At 36.6% G+C, this 14,664-nt stretch overlaps 1 protein-coding gene across 1 annotated transcript; it reads right to left on the bottom strand.

The window, feature by feature from the left end:
• LOC105042640 (O-fucosyltransferase 16-like) lies at positions 1–7,993 on the bottom strand. Its single transcript, XM_073256811.1, has 11 exons — positions 7,570–7,993; positions 7,430–7,489; positions 7,241–7,331; positions 6,933–7,009; positions 5,410–5,498; positions 5,105–5,291; positions 3,090–3,271; positions 1,849–1,951; positions 1,423–1,754; positions 738–1,339; positions 1–312 (listed from the first exon to the last, which is right to left on the bottom strand). Exons 1-10 carry the CDS (start codon positions 7,765–7,767, stop codon positions 895–897), a joined length of 1,764 nt encoding a protein of 587 aa, XP_073112912.1. The 5' UTR covers positions 7,768–7,993; the 3' UTR covers positions 1–312; positions 738–894.
• Positions 7,994–14,664: the final 6,671 nt, after the last annotated feature.

The raw sequence follows: 14,664 nt of genomic DNA, 5'->3' as shown, positions 1-14,664 counted from the left end.
GATCCATAATTGCCAAAATTTATAAATACTTGATTAATGTTCTTCAAACGTTTCTAAACAACCGCAAATAATCCAACCTCACTGCAACACTACATCAAATTTACAGACAAATACGTATGAAAGAAAAAGCAAATCCAGACAAACAAAATCACCAGCAAATGACAGATTTCCTTCTAACAGAAAAATTGTTTCAGCAATGTACAGAAAAGCTCTGCAGCATCCAAGCAGATCTAAAAATGTTGCTCTGATTCTGAGATCAGGTGGACGAAGTACTGTACACTTCTATATACAGTGGCATTGTGGCGCCTTTCCCTGTAAAGCAAAAACATAAAGAATATCATATTAGCAAAAAATATAGACAAAAAAGAAAGAACAAAAAAAAAAAAAAAAGAAACTCGTAATGACCAAGCCTTGATATTAGGATCTATTATTTGGTCTATCATGGACTAGGAACAGGTGAAGAGACTTTTCTAACATAAGAAGGATTAAACAGCCTATCAATGAAATAGAACTATGAGCCTCTCATGGTCCTCTAGAAAGGCCTAGATAGAAGACTTATTTCTAGTAGTGGGATGCCACTTCGACATGCAGAAAAAGTTTCCATGATTGGTCCTATTCAATGGGAATATAAAGAATATAAGCATTGACACATGAAAACCACACAATGAAAGGAAAAAATGGAAATTTCAAGCTTCATGTTCTCTATCGTATTCTCATCTGCTTTGTCTTCTATTTACCTTTTTCTCTGATGAAAAAAGACCATGCAATATGTTGAACAATGGAGCAGTTGTATGGAGATTGGTTGCTTGATGAGGCAAAGCTTTCAAAACACTAAAGAGATCCAACAAAAGAATGGGTCAATGCAATGCTCTCTTCAACAGCCAACTGACTTTTTTAGTCTGAAAACATTTCTTGCAAGTCTGCAACTTCAGATCTGATGAAGAGGTTATACTCCTGGTCTGTTCCATTGAGTAAGCTCCCTAGAGGTGTATTTTCTCCATAATCGAAGTCCCTCCAATCTGACACCTCATCACTAGAAATATTGTCTGTCGGCATACTTCTAGTTGAATTAGGCTTCCCATTTTCAATTCCAATCTTTCGCTGAAAGTGAGAGGTAGCTGCCGATTCTTCCTTGGAATTTTCACATATACATGTTGAAGGGTTTTCATGAAATTCTCCTCTACCAGGTCTAACCTCATTGGGCTCTCCCATGAATCCCTTTTGAAAAGTGCGGACCTTTGATGCAAACACTTCCCAGGTCATGCTGGTTCGGTTCAGAAACACAGAGTACAGTTTCTTAGCATTTGGTCTGATGGTTCTCCTATGTCCAAAATATCTCCTACAAATTATGGAACATATACAATCAGGTCAATGGAATCATTTTCCATATCCAATGTAAGCACAATGGAAATGGAAACTTACCTCCGACCAGCCAACATCCTAGCCATGTTCCCATTGTTGTTTGTTACAAATACATCACTGCCATCACACACAATGAAGTCAAGGGCAGCCATGCGAGATGAAAATGCTGCAAATGGTGCCAACTCCTCCATGCTTGCTAAAGTTTCTTTTGAATGAAAATTAGGAAAGAGTGCCTTCAGAGGTGCCAATGTCTCCTCTCCCCCATAGACCTCACCGGATGCCACATAGATGTGAACATCTTTGCCAAATCCCAATGCTCTCAGCATAAGGCCTACCTCTTCAGGTGTTAGTGGACATTTCCCATGCCTGCGTTCCTTGTCTGGGTTGCTTGTCTGCAGACATATTATTAAAGTAACTAGTTTCATCCAGATAAAGAGGTAATAATTCTTGAATAACACCACTGAAAAAGGAGTGCTGCTGCCTTACATGTAAGGTTTTCCACCTCTTGCGCATCACACCCAATTCTGTCCTCTCCTTTTCTCCTCCTCCATAATAGCACCCAGAGAAGGCAAGCATATCAGGTTCAAATCTGCCACAATAGAAATTTTCATTTATCACATCTCATTCTATATCGAGTCCTTGGCTGCATGGAATTTTTAGAGGACCTGAATTGCATATGAATACTAGTGGACCAATAAATATCTGAAGAAAAAAACTTCTGCCACAAGTAACACCTCTATTTTAATAGTAATGCAACTTGTAACACTATTTTCTCATTTCTCTAACAGAATTGAGTAATTTAGTACATGCGCATGTTGTCATTTAGTTTAAAAAAAGAAAAAAACTTTTATCATACAATCACCTGTCTGTCATAGATTTTGTAGAGCAATTTCACGTAATTTTTCACAGAAAAAATATCATAAAGATTGACATCTAAGTGTAAGGGAACGAGTACATGATATTGTCTGTATGAATGACTAAAATGTCAGGTGGGGTATGGTTCATAATTTTCTTCAAAACTGCAATTCTTGACAGCAGATGATTCTTTTGATTATTAATAGTAAAATATATAAAATTGAAAGAATTGTCAAAATGGAGGCATATATAGTAGGAAATGAATAAATGGAAGAAAAAGAAAAGTCAAGTGACATAAAGGTGGAGGAAAGATTCGTGGAGAAGCTTATTTGAAGGTCTAGTAAATTTTAGAATCAGAAGGTTCCCTGTTTGCTAGCAAGGTTAGGAAAAAGGAAAGGTTGATGGTAAAGAAAGTGCAAAAAAAAAACTTTCAAGTCTTACACTGGAAAAAATATGACATAGTTGACTCAAAAAATTCAACTTGCCTCATTTAGCTATCAGTTTTTACAATATCAATGGAAAGGTGCAAGTATGGCTCAGGTACCAGCATTTGCAAGTGAAACTCGACAAACTATATATCTTCAGATTCTAGAAGATCTTGTTGTGCTAAAACCTAAGAAGACTAGAGAAAGGACTAGGGCTAAATAGAGAATGAAAGGAGAATCAGGCAAATGATGGATTAAATACTGTTTACAATTAATATTCGTTGTAGGGAATGGAAACAGGATCATAACCTGCGAAATGGCCCCAATATCATTGTGCAGCAATCGCTGTTTCTAAGTTCAGAGCAGCTAAATCATTTGAAGAGCTATGCCATGAATCTACATTGAACTGCTAACTTAGGCCAACTTGTGATCATATCAAAAGCTCACCTCAGGTGAAGGGCAATAAAGTGCTTGCTTTTTGCCTTCATTCTCTGAATCAGCCTGTCACCCATTTCCTGTATAGGATCTGTAAATCTGAGGGCATGATAATTAACTCTACATCTCAGTTTTTGAAGATCAATCTCCAACTTGTTTGAAAGCCTGTAGTCGAACTTCGTTAACTGAACAATCTGCATCATCACGATAGAAATATATTGGTTTTGCATGTGTGCATAGATCCAAAAAAAAAGCAGGTAATTCTTTACCATAGGATACATAGAAGAAATTGGGAAACCATACAGTAGTGACTAAATCTAACTCAAAGGATTGAGAACAACATCAAAGTAAATCCTCAATTACGATAGCATTGCAACATGAAAAAAAAGGACATTAATCACATATATTTGTATTCTTGATGTCTATTTTTGTATCTGAGGAGACCCTATTTTTTGTAATAAGACTTTCAAGTAATGAAGAGTTGCACCTTTAGAAGTTTAGCATAATTGCTCAGCCTTAATCAACAGCCTTATTCCATATTACAAGGTTTTGAGTTTATGGAACAGCATGTGATTCAATAAAATTGGAAAACCGCATGAAGACTGGGTCTCAATAAATGTAAACTTTAACTACAAGTGAAAAATATAAACAGGTCCAATGAACTATCACTTCAAATAATCTTCGATCATATTTAAACACGTACTCAAAATCAGTTTGAGCAGATATTCTAAATTGAAAAAGCTTTTCAATCTCATGATTATATTTCCTAATCTAACATAACATGGCACATGTAAAACCTTAACACAAAATAAGTTCAATCAAACATGTTCAGTATATTCTGGTATACTGTTTCTTCATATGCTGCTCAAAATTTTCTCACTCAATTACTCAGACCTCCAATGTCTGCAGAGATCAGCTCAACAATAAAACATACAATCATGCCCATTGCAAATGATATATAAGACCGGTCATAACCCATCCAGCAGGATGAGGGTATGCATCTGACAGAAATAGAAAAATAGCCAGACCATGTGGCCTAGTATATGCTCATCCTACAAAATTTCCAACAAGAATATATCATGCATCATCTACGATGTTGGTTCAGCCTATGTAAAATAAGATTTTAAGTAAACCACAGTAGCATACTCATATGACAAAGTATGAGTTGAGGCCATGGGTGTATCAAGTTTTCCACCAAATTGATACTAGTTTTTCAAGATAACTTTTACAAAAAAAATATTCTGTTGGAATCATAGGGAAAATAATAAAAAAATTGTGTCCAGTTGATCAACCACCCCTCTCCTACTTATCTGTTATTGATTTTTCTCTTCCAAACTCTATTTCAACAATCTCAATTTGATTGTTGATTAATCTCAAACTTTTCAGTCAAACTGTGTATCTGCAAATGGCTATATACTGATACAAGAAAAGGTCCACCTTATCTACTAATTGAAAAGAATATCATAATGTTCATAGAAAGCCTAAATACTATGGATAAGAGATGCCAGTTACAATAAATGACAATAACTCAGTTCCATTTATGTTCTTGATAGAATGTTTTCTGCAAAAGAAAAAAAAAAACAATTATGCTCATGATAGGACATCATGCTAGCTGAGCTGGAAGAAGCTTGCCATGGAGAAAAATGTTGCCATTAAATTTGTATATAATTGGAGAAATGAATCACAAGGTTTCGAAATAAAAATAACTATTAGTATCATTCTTAAATAACCGCATCCCCTTGGGATGCTTCCATTGAAGTTATTGGTGGATCTATCTCATGCAATTTACCAAACAGAAAGCCAACATTATGACAATGCAACTAATAGTAAAGATTTGTTAGGTCTGATACTTCATTAATCCAGAACATGAGTAAAGAAAACATAGTATTTTATAGAGATACATACATACAGCTTGCATTTTTACCTGTTTCTCATAATAAAGCTAAAATATTAGGAAGTCAATGAAATGGATATGACAAACTGACATCAAAGAAACTAAAAGCAAGAATCAAAATTTGTAAACTCACATGCTTTTTCAAAAGAACAGGTAAAACTCGAGTTTCATAGCATGTTGGTGCACACTTCCTCGGAACACGCATTGTGTAAGGAGTTCCAATTACTTTTCCACCCTTGTTTGGGAGCTGTTTTATAATTTTAACGTCCTTTGAGAGAGAGGATATGAACCAGTCAACATCAAAGATTTCAGCAAAATCGCTGCACAATAGAATCATAAACCACATGCACAAAATGTAATCAGTGTACATGTTTGATGACTTGATTTATTAGTGCTTCATTTTTTCAGAAGTTAGAATGAACAGTATTTGGAGCAAACCTGGCATCCTTCCAGAATGACTTCTGATCCAGCTTAGGAACAATAAGTGTCGCATTCAAAATGCGTGCTGCAACGACAGCATCTGTTATCTGAAACAACCAGAAGTAGCAGCAAATTTTCCATCAGTAATCTTATGCTCGATATTGACCAAATGGAAGAGCAGAACAAGAACTAAACCAGAATATTTTCGTGATGGCTAATATGAAATATATGAGATATGAGAACCATTTAGGACTCTAGCCAGTCCTCCATTGTTACATTGGCATAAAGCATAAAATGTAGGACTGATTAGTGCCCAACCTTGGAGACCATCCCCAGTGTGAATAGATGATCCAAGAGTGCCAGGGTTAACAAAAGGCAAAAGATGGATAAAGGATCCAAGAGTATCAACAAAGATGAATTGATTTATCTCAGAGCACCGCTTTCAAATGAGAAGCATGAGGCTGACGGTGTCCAAAAATGTTTAGGAAAATGGTTTGAAGCAAAGCACTCCTTGTTACCAGTAACCATAATGACTAAATTTTGTGGCTCTTTTCCATTATTTGCCAAAAATGGCATTATTGAGTTGCCTTCAATGAATTATGAATCATTAATGACTTAGTAATATCACATAACTTGGTGATGCATTCAGATGGATTCCTAAGCAAATGGAAAAGCAGGAATGGGCACAAGTATCTGCAAGTAGAATTACTGCACACGATCTGTCATAGAACTGGGACTAGAAGAATGGACTAAAATGTTGACTCTGTCACGAAAGGACTCAGTGATGCTGAACAGACTGAGATTCAGAGCTTCTGAAAAAGATGTGATAAGAAGGCATAATATAACGTTACTATGTAATGTGAGGCCAGAAGGCTTGTAACATCATACAGAGCACTTAATGATCATGTTGGGGAAAGGAATTAAGATCAACTCAAATCAAATCTATCCCTGAATTTAACTTCATGGGCAAGGCAGATATTGTGGCCACTTCCACATTGGAGGATCCTGGGAGGATTGCTAGGAGAGCAACATCAAAAAGATGTCAGTAAAACAAGCAAGAAAGCAGCTAGCAACTACAAGAAATATGTTTCCCATGATTATAGCACACTCTGCTGCGACTGTCTCATATCAAAACAGTGATGGTGATCAATGTCTTCCTCTTTAAGCACCTCAATAATTCAATCTAGGATAGAGATGGAAATATATATATATTTTTTTAAAGGACAAGGATGGTCTAGTGATGTGGAGAAATAATTCATATTATCAAACTGAAAATACAATCAGTAATTCAAAGGCCAAGTTCCAACAAACTTATCACAGATCATTCAACAAGGTCAAGTTCTTTCCCCATACAAACTTCAAAGCCATAGCTGGTTTGGTCAAATATCACCAAAGTTATGGTCCCGACCAGACTAGTTTCAGTGAAAAGTTCATATGCAATGCCAATTGAATCAAAACTATCCCACATAAAATTCAAAAAAAAAAAAAAAAAAAAAGGAAGAAACTGAAAGAAATTTATAAACGCTAGACAAATATCTCACCCCTGTTCGCTGCTGATTTAATCCTCCACTAGTTGCGATCATCAAATACCGATTGGGTTGAGTGATGGCTTCCTCCTCTGTAAAATAAAAGAAAATAACCAACTTCAATGATGAGAAACAAACGCCAGTTTGCTTAGAAAGAAGTATAATCAAAAAGAATAAAAATAAATCAATGATACGGTTTAAAACCAAAACCTCAACCAACACAAATCATAAACCTCAAAACCATCAATTTCCAAGTGATCTGTGCATTCCATTACATTTTTCCAGCAAAACAACACCAAACCAGATTAAAAGCGAACACATACTCGCAAACTCGCTGCTCGCATTGCTACATCCGTAGAAGTATCTGGCCTGCTTCGAACCCCACAGATCACTCACCGGACTCCCGCCTCCATTCTATATATGTATAAAAAATTAAAGAAAAATCCCAACTGAACGAACTATCAGCATTAGACGCATTCAGATCAATCGAGATGATGAACAAAAATACGAACCGGAACACGAAATGGATCGGCAGCAACCACATTCCTCTGCATCTGCACCGGATTCTTAAGCTAAAGATTGGACCAAAAACGGCAATGAGAAACTCGAACAAAGAAAAGAGATAGAGGAAGAGAAAGGATGGATAGAATACCAGGAGGGAGGGGAGGTTGGAGCAGCGGTGGCGGAAGAGGGGGTGGGGAAAGGATGGGTGGTCGGGGAGGGGCGGGGCGAGGAGGGAGAGGAAGGCGAAGACGAGGAGGAGGAGGAACGTGGCGGCGGAGAGGGTGTAGGTCGCCGGCACCGCCGGGATCACCCACCGGTGGTGGTGGCGCCGCCGCTGCAACCCCATGTCTTCCTTCTTCCTTTCGTTATTTAGAAAGCTCTCTCGTTCAAATATAAGCGCGACGACGACGAAAACGACGACAAAGATGACAACTCTTGGTCTCCGGCGACAACGATTCCATTGGAAAAGAGAAGACCTCGAAGGAACCGCGAGTTGGGGGAGAGAAAAATATATATAATAGAGAGGGGCGGGAGGGGAGTACAGGATGGTGATTGTTTTATTCGTCGGGTTGGGGGTTAAAAGGTAGCGAGCTGGTGGGGGGTCGGTCTGGGGGAGGAGGACGACGAAAGAGCCAGCGCCAGAATGGGCAGAGCGTGGCGTGTGGGCTGTCACGTGCTCGGGCGGAGTCGGTAGCAGTCCGCTTCTTGCTTCGGATACGTTTTAATCCGCCTTGTTCGCTCTCTCCAATGTCTTTCTCTCTCCTGGATGATAGGGGCATTATGGAAATTGTCCTTGACCAGTGGATATAAAATGGAGGGATGGCCAAATTTGGAATACGAGGGAGCCTGCACGAATCCTACAGCAATCCTACCCAAACTTAGATAAGATCCGGGATGCACGACCTTTAAAGCAACATTGCACTTGTTTGCCTGCCAAAATCCAGTGCAGCACTTGGTGGACCCCCCGCAAAGATAACCATCAAATAAGAAGATCTTATATACCATATATAACGCATCGAGGGCCGTCTATCTTCTAATGACGAAATCCGCCCCTCTGATGATCTAGGGTCCAGCATAAAATGGAGGGCAATTTCAAATTTAGAATGAGGCGATATGGATCGGCACGAACTTTGACGCAAGGCTGCGTTCTTTGATTGGGCTTCGTGGTTGGTGAGTTGGGAAATCTGTTGGTTTCCTCTGAGCGCGCGTTTATTATTTTTTATCAGATAAGGGGCATTGTCATGCTGATCACTGAGATGGGGGGAACGGATGGACACATGATGGGTGCACGAATCTCGAGACAAGATTGCGGACATCCTTGGCTGAGTTCCTATCCTTCTGGATAAGGGCATTCTGGGGATGGTGGTTTACATCATGAAGGGAAGGATGGCCAAATTTGATGGGAGGGGCGTGCGGGTGTGCGAATCTTAAAGCAAGATCGTTTCATTTTTCCCGTGCTTGAGATTCTGACGGTGTTTGTTATGGTACGGTGATCTACTCTTTATTTTTGTGGAATTTTATGGATTGCAATCTCGAAGTATTAGCAAAAACAAAATCTAGTGAAAAGTATAATAGGATTGGTGGATACTATGCTGTAATTTTAGAATGGTGATTATGAGAGAGAGCCATCATAGAAATAGTTAGCATCATTATGCAGTTTGTATCATAAATATTGTGTACTAACCAATGGCCGCTATCAAAAGATAGACGACATTCAAACAAGATAATCTTACATGTTATACAAAACGCATCTTATTTGGTGGCTATCCATCTTTTGATAGTGGTCATCTGAGTATTAGCAGTACTCTGCGATGCAAACAGCATAGCATGGAAGATCCTAGCTTTAAGAAACTAGCTTGTTCTTAATCTACTTGATGATGCTTCTAGGAAACTTGGTCTGATCAAAGGTTAACCAATCTAAAATGGAAAAGCTCCTGTAACTTCTTGCTTATCATACATTACTGGAGAGTCTTTGTCAGCTTTGCTTGAAAATGGCTAGAACTCCCAAACCATCACAATGATGTTATCTTTATACTCTAGATAGTTCTCAAAATTTTTTTATAGTTATATATGAATCTGAAATTTATTCCACAGATGCTTGGGAACCGAATTTTGCGATCTGAACCCTAATTTGCAGTTGGTGCAAATTGAGTGGCAGCATTGCCAACCTCAAACGTATGAACCTCAGCTTACAAGGTACAATTGCCTAACCTTATGAAGGATAATAAGAGAATTGTGCATGGGCGAATCTGTGGGTGGTCCCAAAAATGTTTGCAGAAATAAGAGATTTTGCAAAGATCATGTCCAAGTTTATCAAAGGTTCATGAGTTTCATTGCAAAAAAGATTTTTGTGTTTTTGTACGATAAAGGCAAAGATTTAGCAAAGAAAATGACCCAACAATAAAACCGCTTGTGCTCTCTTTACAAGAGGTATGATGGAGACTTTGGTTCATTAACAAAAAAGAATAGAGATGTAATAACAACCACACAAAACAGAAATTGGCATGTCTTGTGTTCCTAGTATTATTATTTAGATTGTTTTCAACTCAATATTGAAGATCCTCGGCTCATGTGATTGCATGTATTGGTGGTATTCTAAAATGCGAAAAATTATATCTTATGCCATATGTATCATACGGTGATGCACCACACCAATTACAAATACTAATTTTTATAGATTTCATCCACCAAGTTCTCATGTCGGTGATATAACCTAGAAAAATGAGGGTCTATGATTGGCATGATGCACCACCACATATACTTAGGATATAATACCTTTTCTAATGCGGTACAATGGTATTGCACCTCTTAACCATTTCTCAATTCAACTATAATATTTTCTTAAGACTTATGTGACTATCAGATAGGAGGAAAGCCAGTTCTACAAAACTCATACTCCTCTTATCCTCATTGTCATATTTTAAAATTTACAAGCGAAAGATGATTAGATCTCGCCTAGCAATTTTATTACAATCAATTCTCACCTAACATTTTTTTATTCCTAGTGATGTAATTGGAACAAAATTTGGTAACAGCACATGAATGAGATCTCTGCGACCTAATTAGTTCAAGACCAAGCAAGCAAATGGACCAAGAAAGGGACTCTACCCAAAAAAAAACACACAAAAGGACCAAGAAGGGAACGTAAGTTGGGGGATATTTCACTGTCTAGATGGTAACGTCACCTTTTCATTGATTAACAAGCAAGGCAAGTTGTCCTTTACGCTGATATGATATAGCTCCAAACCCTAGTAACCATCATATTTTATTTTTATATTTAATGGTTTTATTTTTTGCAAGAATGTTTAATGGTTCTTTGCCAAGAATACTCCGTAACTGCAATAATTTTTTTTTAATTTTTTATATGTATATTTGATTTGTGATTGAAATTGAAACTGAAATTAAAATCAAAATAGATTAGAATAGAAATTAAAATGATTATATCCTATGGCATGTTTAGTTAGTAATACTAGAAAAAAATAAAAATTTAATTTTAAAAATTAAGACATTTTCATTTCCCTCAAAATCAGAATAAAAATTGATCCGAATGAAATGACTGAAAGAAGAGTTATTCATTCTTATTCTCATTTCGAGTCCAACTCTCTCTATAGGTATGCATTGCTCAGTTCGGATATGTTTGGGATCCATTTTTAAACTAAATTGATTGGAATCGATTTTCTAAAATCAAAATCGAAACCAAACTAACCACATAAAAAAATTTATTTAAACCAAAATTGGCTCAGTTTATCGGATTGTGTGCTATTTGGTTTATGGCAAATAAGTAGGTTATGAGATAGGCTAAATGGGTTGTCATTCACTTTAATTTTTTCTAACTATACTGAATGGATTACACCCACGGTTGGTTTGATTTAAATCAGATTTTTCAAAATTAAAACCAAAGCTGGACTGATTTTTTTGATTTTTAAAATTGTTAAACAGAAACCAAAATGAATCTCAAAAAAACTAATCCAAACTAAACCAAAATTAGCAGTTTGGATCGATTTTTTTGCTTGCCCTTCCCTACTCCCCTCAATCAAATAAAAAATTATTGGCTGTAATTATTTTACCATGTGTACCTTAGGCCATCCAATGAGATGTCATCACGGCATTTATTGTTTGAAAAAGATATATTGTTATCCAAATTTAATTGAAAATTTTGAATAAAAAAAATTTTACTGTTAATTATGGTTGATCTGCTGACAATTTTTATTGATTTGAATAAAAAAAATTACTTTCCTAGATGATCAGGTGGCTTTTTATTTGATGACCCAAGATATATATGGTAGAAGGGTCCGATCCCATAATTTATCCAACCAAACACGCCCAACATGCTAACAATTGGCATTTTGGTCTCGCAAAGAAAACTAAACGCTAATTGTAATGCTTAGAATTAAATATTCAATCACTCAATACGAGATGTTCCCATAGGGCTTTAAACATTGCTCCATTTCCCAAAGTATCCCCATAAGACTAGATACATTACGGATCACCTAGCTGTTGTCTGCAAGCTTTATTCAAATTATAAATTGATAAATCCTAAGTTTGCTTCGGTTTTGTTGAAACTTGCTCAAGCTACCACCAGCCAAAACTTTCTCAGCGTATTATAAATTCACAAAGTCCAAGCGACACAAACTTTTACGTAGCCGACCCCATGCATTTCAAAACAACTCCATTGACCACCTACCCTCCACCAAAACTTGACCAGCTAACCATTTTATATACTTTTGGTTGATAAGACTTGGACGTGCGGACAAGGGATTGCAAAACAAATAAAAATAACAAAACAATAAAAAAAAATAGTGCACCTCTTCTTGATCGCTATTTAATAAGACCATAATTAGAAGTTCAAAAATTTAAAAATTTGAAATATTTTATCAAAGAGCGAGTGGGTGGGAAAGGGAGAATCCCCCAACATCCTTGCGCTTGCTGATATGTTTGTCTCCATGGAATTATATAATGGTCCGACAGTGGGTGTTAAGAATTATAAAATGGTCTGACAGTGTGTCCCTCTCCATCATCCTTGCTTTGGCTGATATGTTGGTATCCGTTGGAACCCCATTCAATTAGAAAAAACCTGGGAGAAGAAAGATAAGTGAGAGGTAATTCCAAAGTAAAGGATTATCCATTTCTACCGAGAAAGGAAAAAAAAAAAAAAAAGGATTGTCCACCAACAAAAGAGCGCGGTTAGAACAAATAGTTCATTCAAATAATTTTAATCCTATCTACTTTCTAAATGCACCAAAAAGTAGGATTGTCCTTGTAATAATATCCAAATGATTACACAAATCGATGCTTTCGCTTACCTCTCTGCTTATTCTTGCAAATAAATATTAAAAATAAATGAATGGATATATTATATAGAATAAAGTACGTGGAAGGGAGAACCCCTAAAAAGTAATCCTGTCCATAGCATTGGAAAACGTTCCTTAAAAAATAAAAGAAACTCAGGAAACGTATACCGTGACGTTAATATATCTTTATATTAAATAAATGCCTCTCACCCGTTTCTAATGCTGGGAGGATGGATGAGAGGGGAGAAAGAGAGAGAGAGGGGAACTATTCGTGGCTTTGGGGAGGAGTGACTAGGTTGACGGCGTCAATGGAGAGTTCGTAGAGAGAGAGAGAGAGAGAGAGAGAGAGACTGTGTTAAGAAGGCGGGGGAGTGGGTGTAGCCGTGGCAGTGTGGTAACGGATGGGGAGGCTTCGATGGCTACGAGGGATGTTGATTGGATGCGGAGGTGGGGCCAGGAGCAGGAGCCGTGAGATCAGAGCAAGCAGAGGGGATTAGCGTGCAGTCTTTTGCACTGCAACCTCGAAAAAGAAGGCAGCGGAGGGTGCAAGGAAAGGCGGGCGGTCCTACCTAACTGACTGTGGTGTGGTTCTCTCCCGTCTGCTGGGTTCCATTTGGAAGCCTCAGTCAGAAAAAATTAATGGTTAGGACTGTTCCATTACACAGGTTTTGGATCATTCAACAAAACGCCATATATCATTCCATAAGATTAAAAAAATTTAATAAATATTAGATTAAAAATGATTAACCATGATTAACTATATATTTTATTTTCATTCAAGCAGAAAGTTTTGAATTTTGAATCTCGGAATGATATGACGATGTTTTTTTTTTAGATGGTCCAAAATCCACGTTTTAATCAATAATTCCTTCTTGATCAGGCTAATGCTTCTTCCTTAGTTTGTGCTTTTCTTCTCGTACTTTTCAATTAAGATGTAAATGATGTATAGCAGTGGATAGGACGGTATGATATTTAGAAGTGCAATTTATACTCTGACTCACAAATATTTCACTTTAAATAAGTTCAAATTTAGTATAAATATATTTAAATCGTAAATGAATCAACTTGGCTTAGATTGTTTTTTTATTAAATAAGTTAGGTTATTTAAACCAATGATCTATTTAATCCATTTTGACCAGTTTAATAATTATATTGACCAATTGAACCTGTTTAAAATCTATTTAGTCTTTTTTAAATCTACTTTACCTAGTTTATCCTATTTTATCTGATCTGCTTGACTTAGTTAATCTATTTAAATCTATTTAATTTATTGAAAATTGGTTCAACCTATTTAATTTGTTTAACCAAATTCGACATGTTTGCTAAATGGGATATTCGAGTCAACTTGGATAACTTGTTTAACAAATAGAGTGGATTTAGATACGAATTTTGGACATGTTCAAGAAATAAGTTGGGTTTGGATTGATAAACTTTGTTCTCGATTTACATTTGATCCAACCCAATTGGATTGTCATTGCTGGGTAAAATTCTAGGATAAGGAGCACAAAGGGCTAGCTGGCTCAATAGGCCCTAAGTCCAGTTCAATTTATAGTATAGAGTGTAGATCCTCTCGGTCAAGGTTTTCATCTTGTCCAAGATCTAGTCCAAGATCCCATATCAATATTGAGCATCTTTCAACATGATATAAATATATAGAGTGTTGGCACTATTATCTTGGCAATATAATCAATAAATCCATGATATCAATCGATACGATATATTCATATAGTGGATATTTTTTAATCACTATTTTACTTTCTTAAACGGGATTTCTTAGTTGAAAAATCTTACAACCAGCATTTCAGTATGGTTCTTAATTTGAATTTCTCATAATGGATAGGATTGTGATACCTCATTTTGAAAATATCAATCAAGAACTAGGAGAATCTTGCTGTCCAAATTTTCTCACTAACTATATTAATGGATATAAATTGAGATCTCATCTCATCTCG

Source organism: Elaeis guineensis, chromosome 4 (genome assembly GCF_000442705.2).
Source record: "Elaeis guineensis isolate ETL-2024a chromosome 4, EG11, whole genome shotgun sequence".
NCBI classification, from domain to species: domain Eukaryota; kingdom Viridiplantae; phylum Streptophyta; class Magnoliopsida; order Arecales; family Arecaceae; genus Elaeis; species Elaeis guineensis.
The sequence above is the reverse complement of the archived record's forward strand: the minus strand, read 5'-3'. Positions and strand labels throughout refer to the sequence as shown.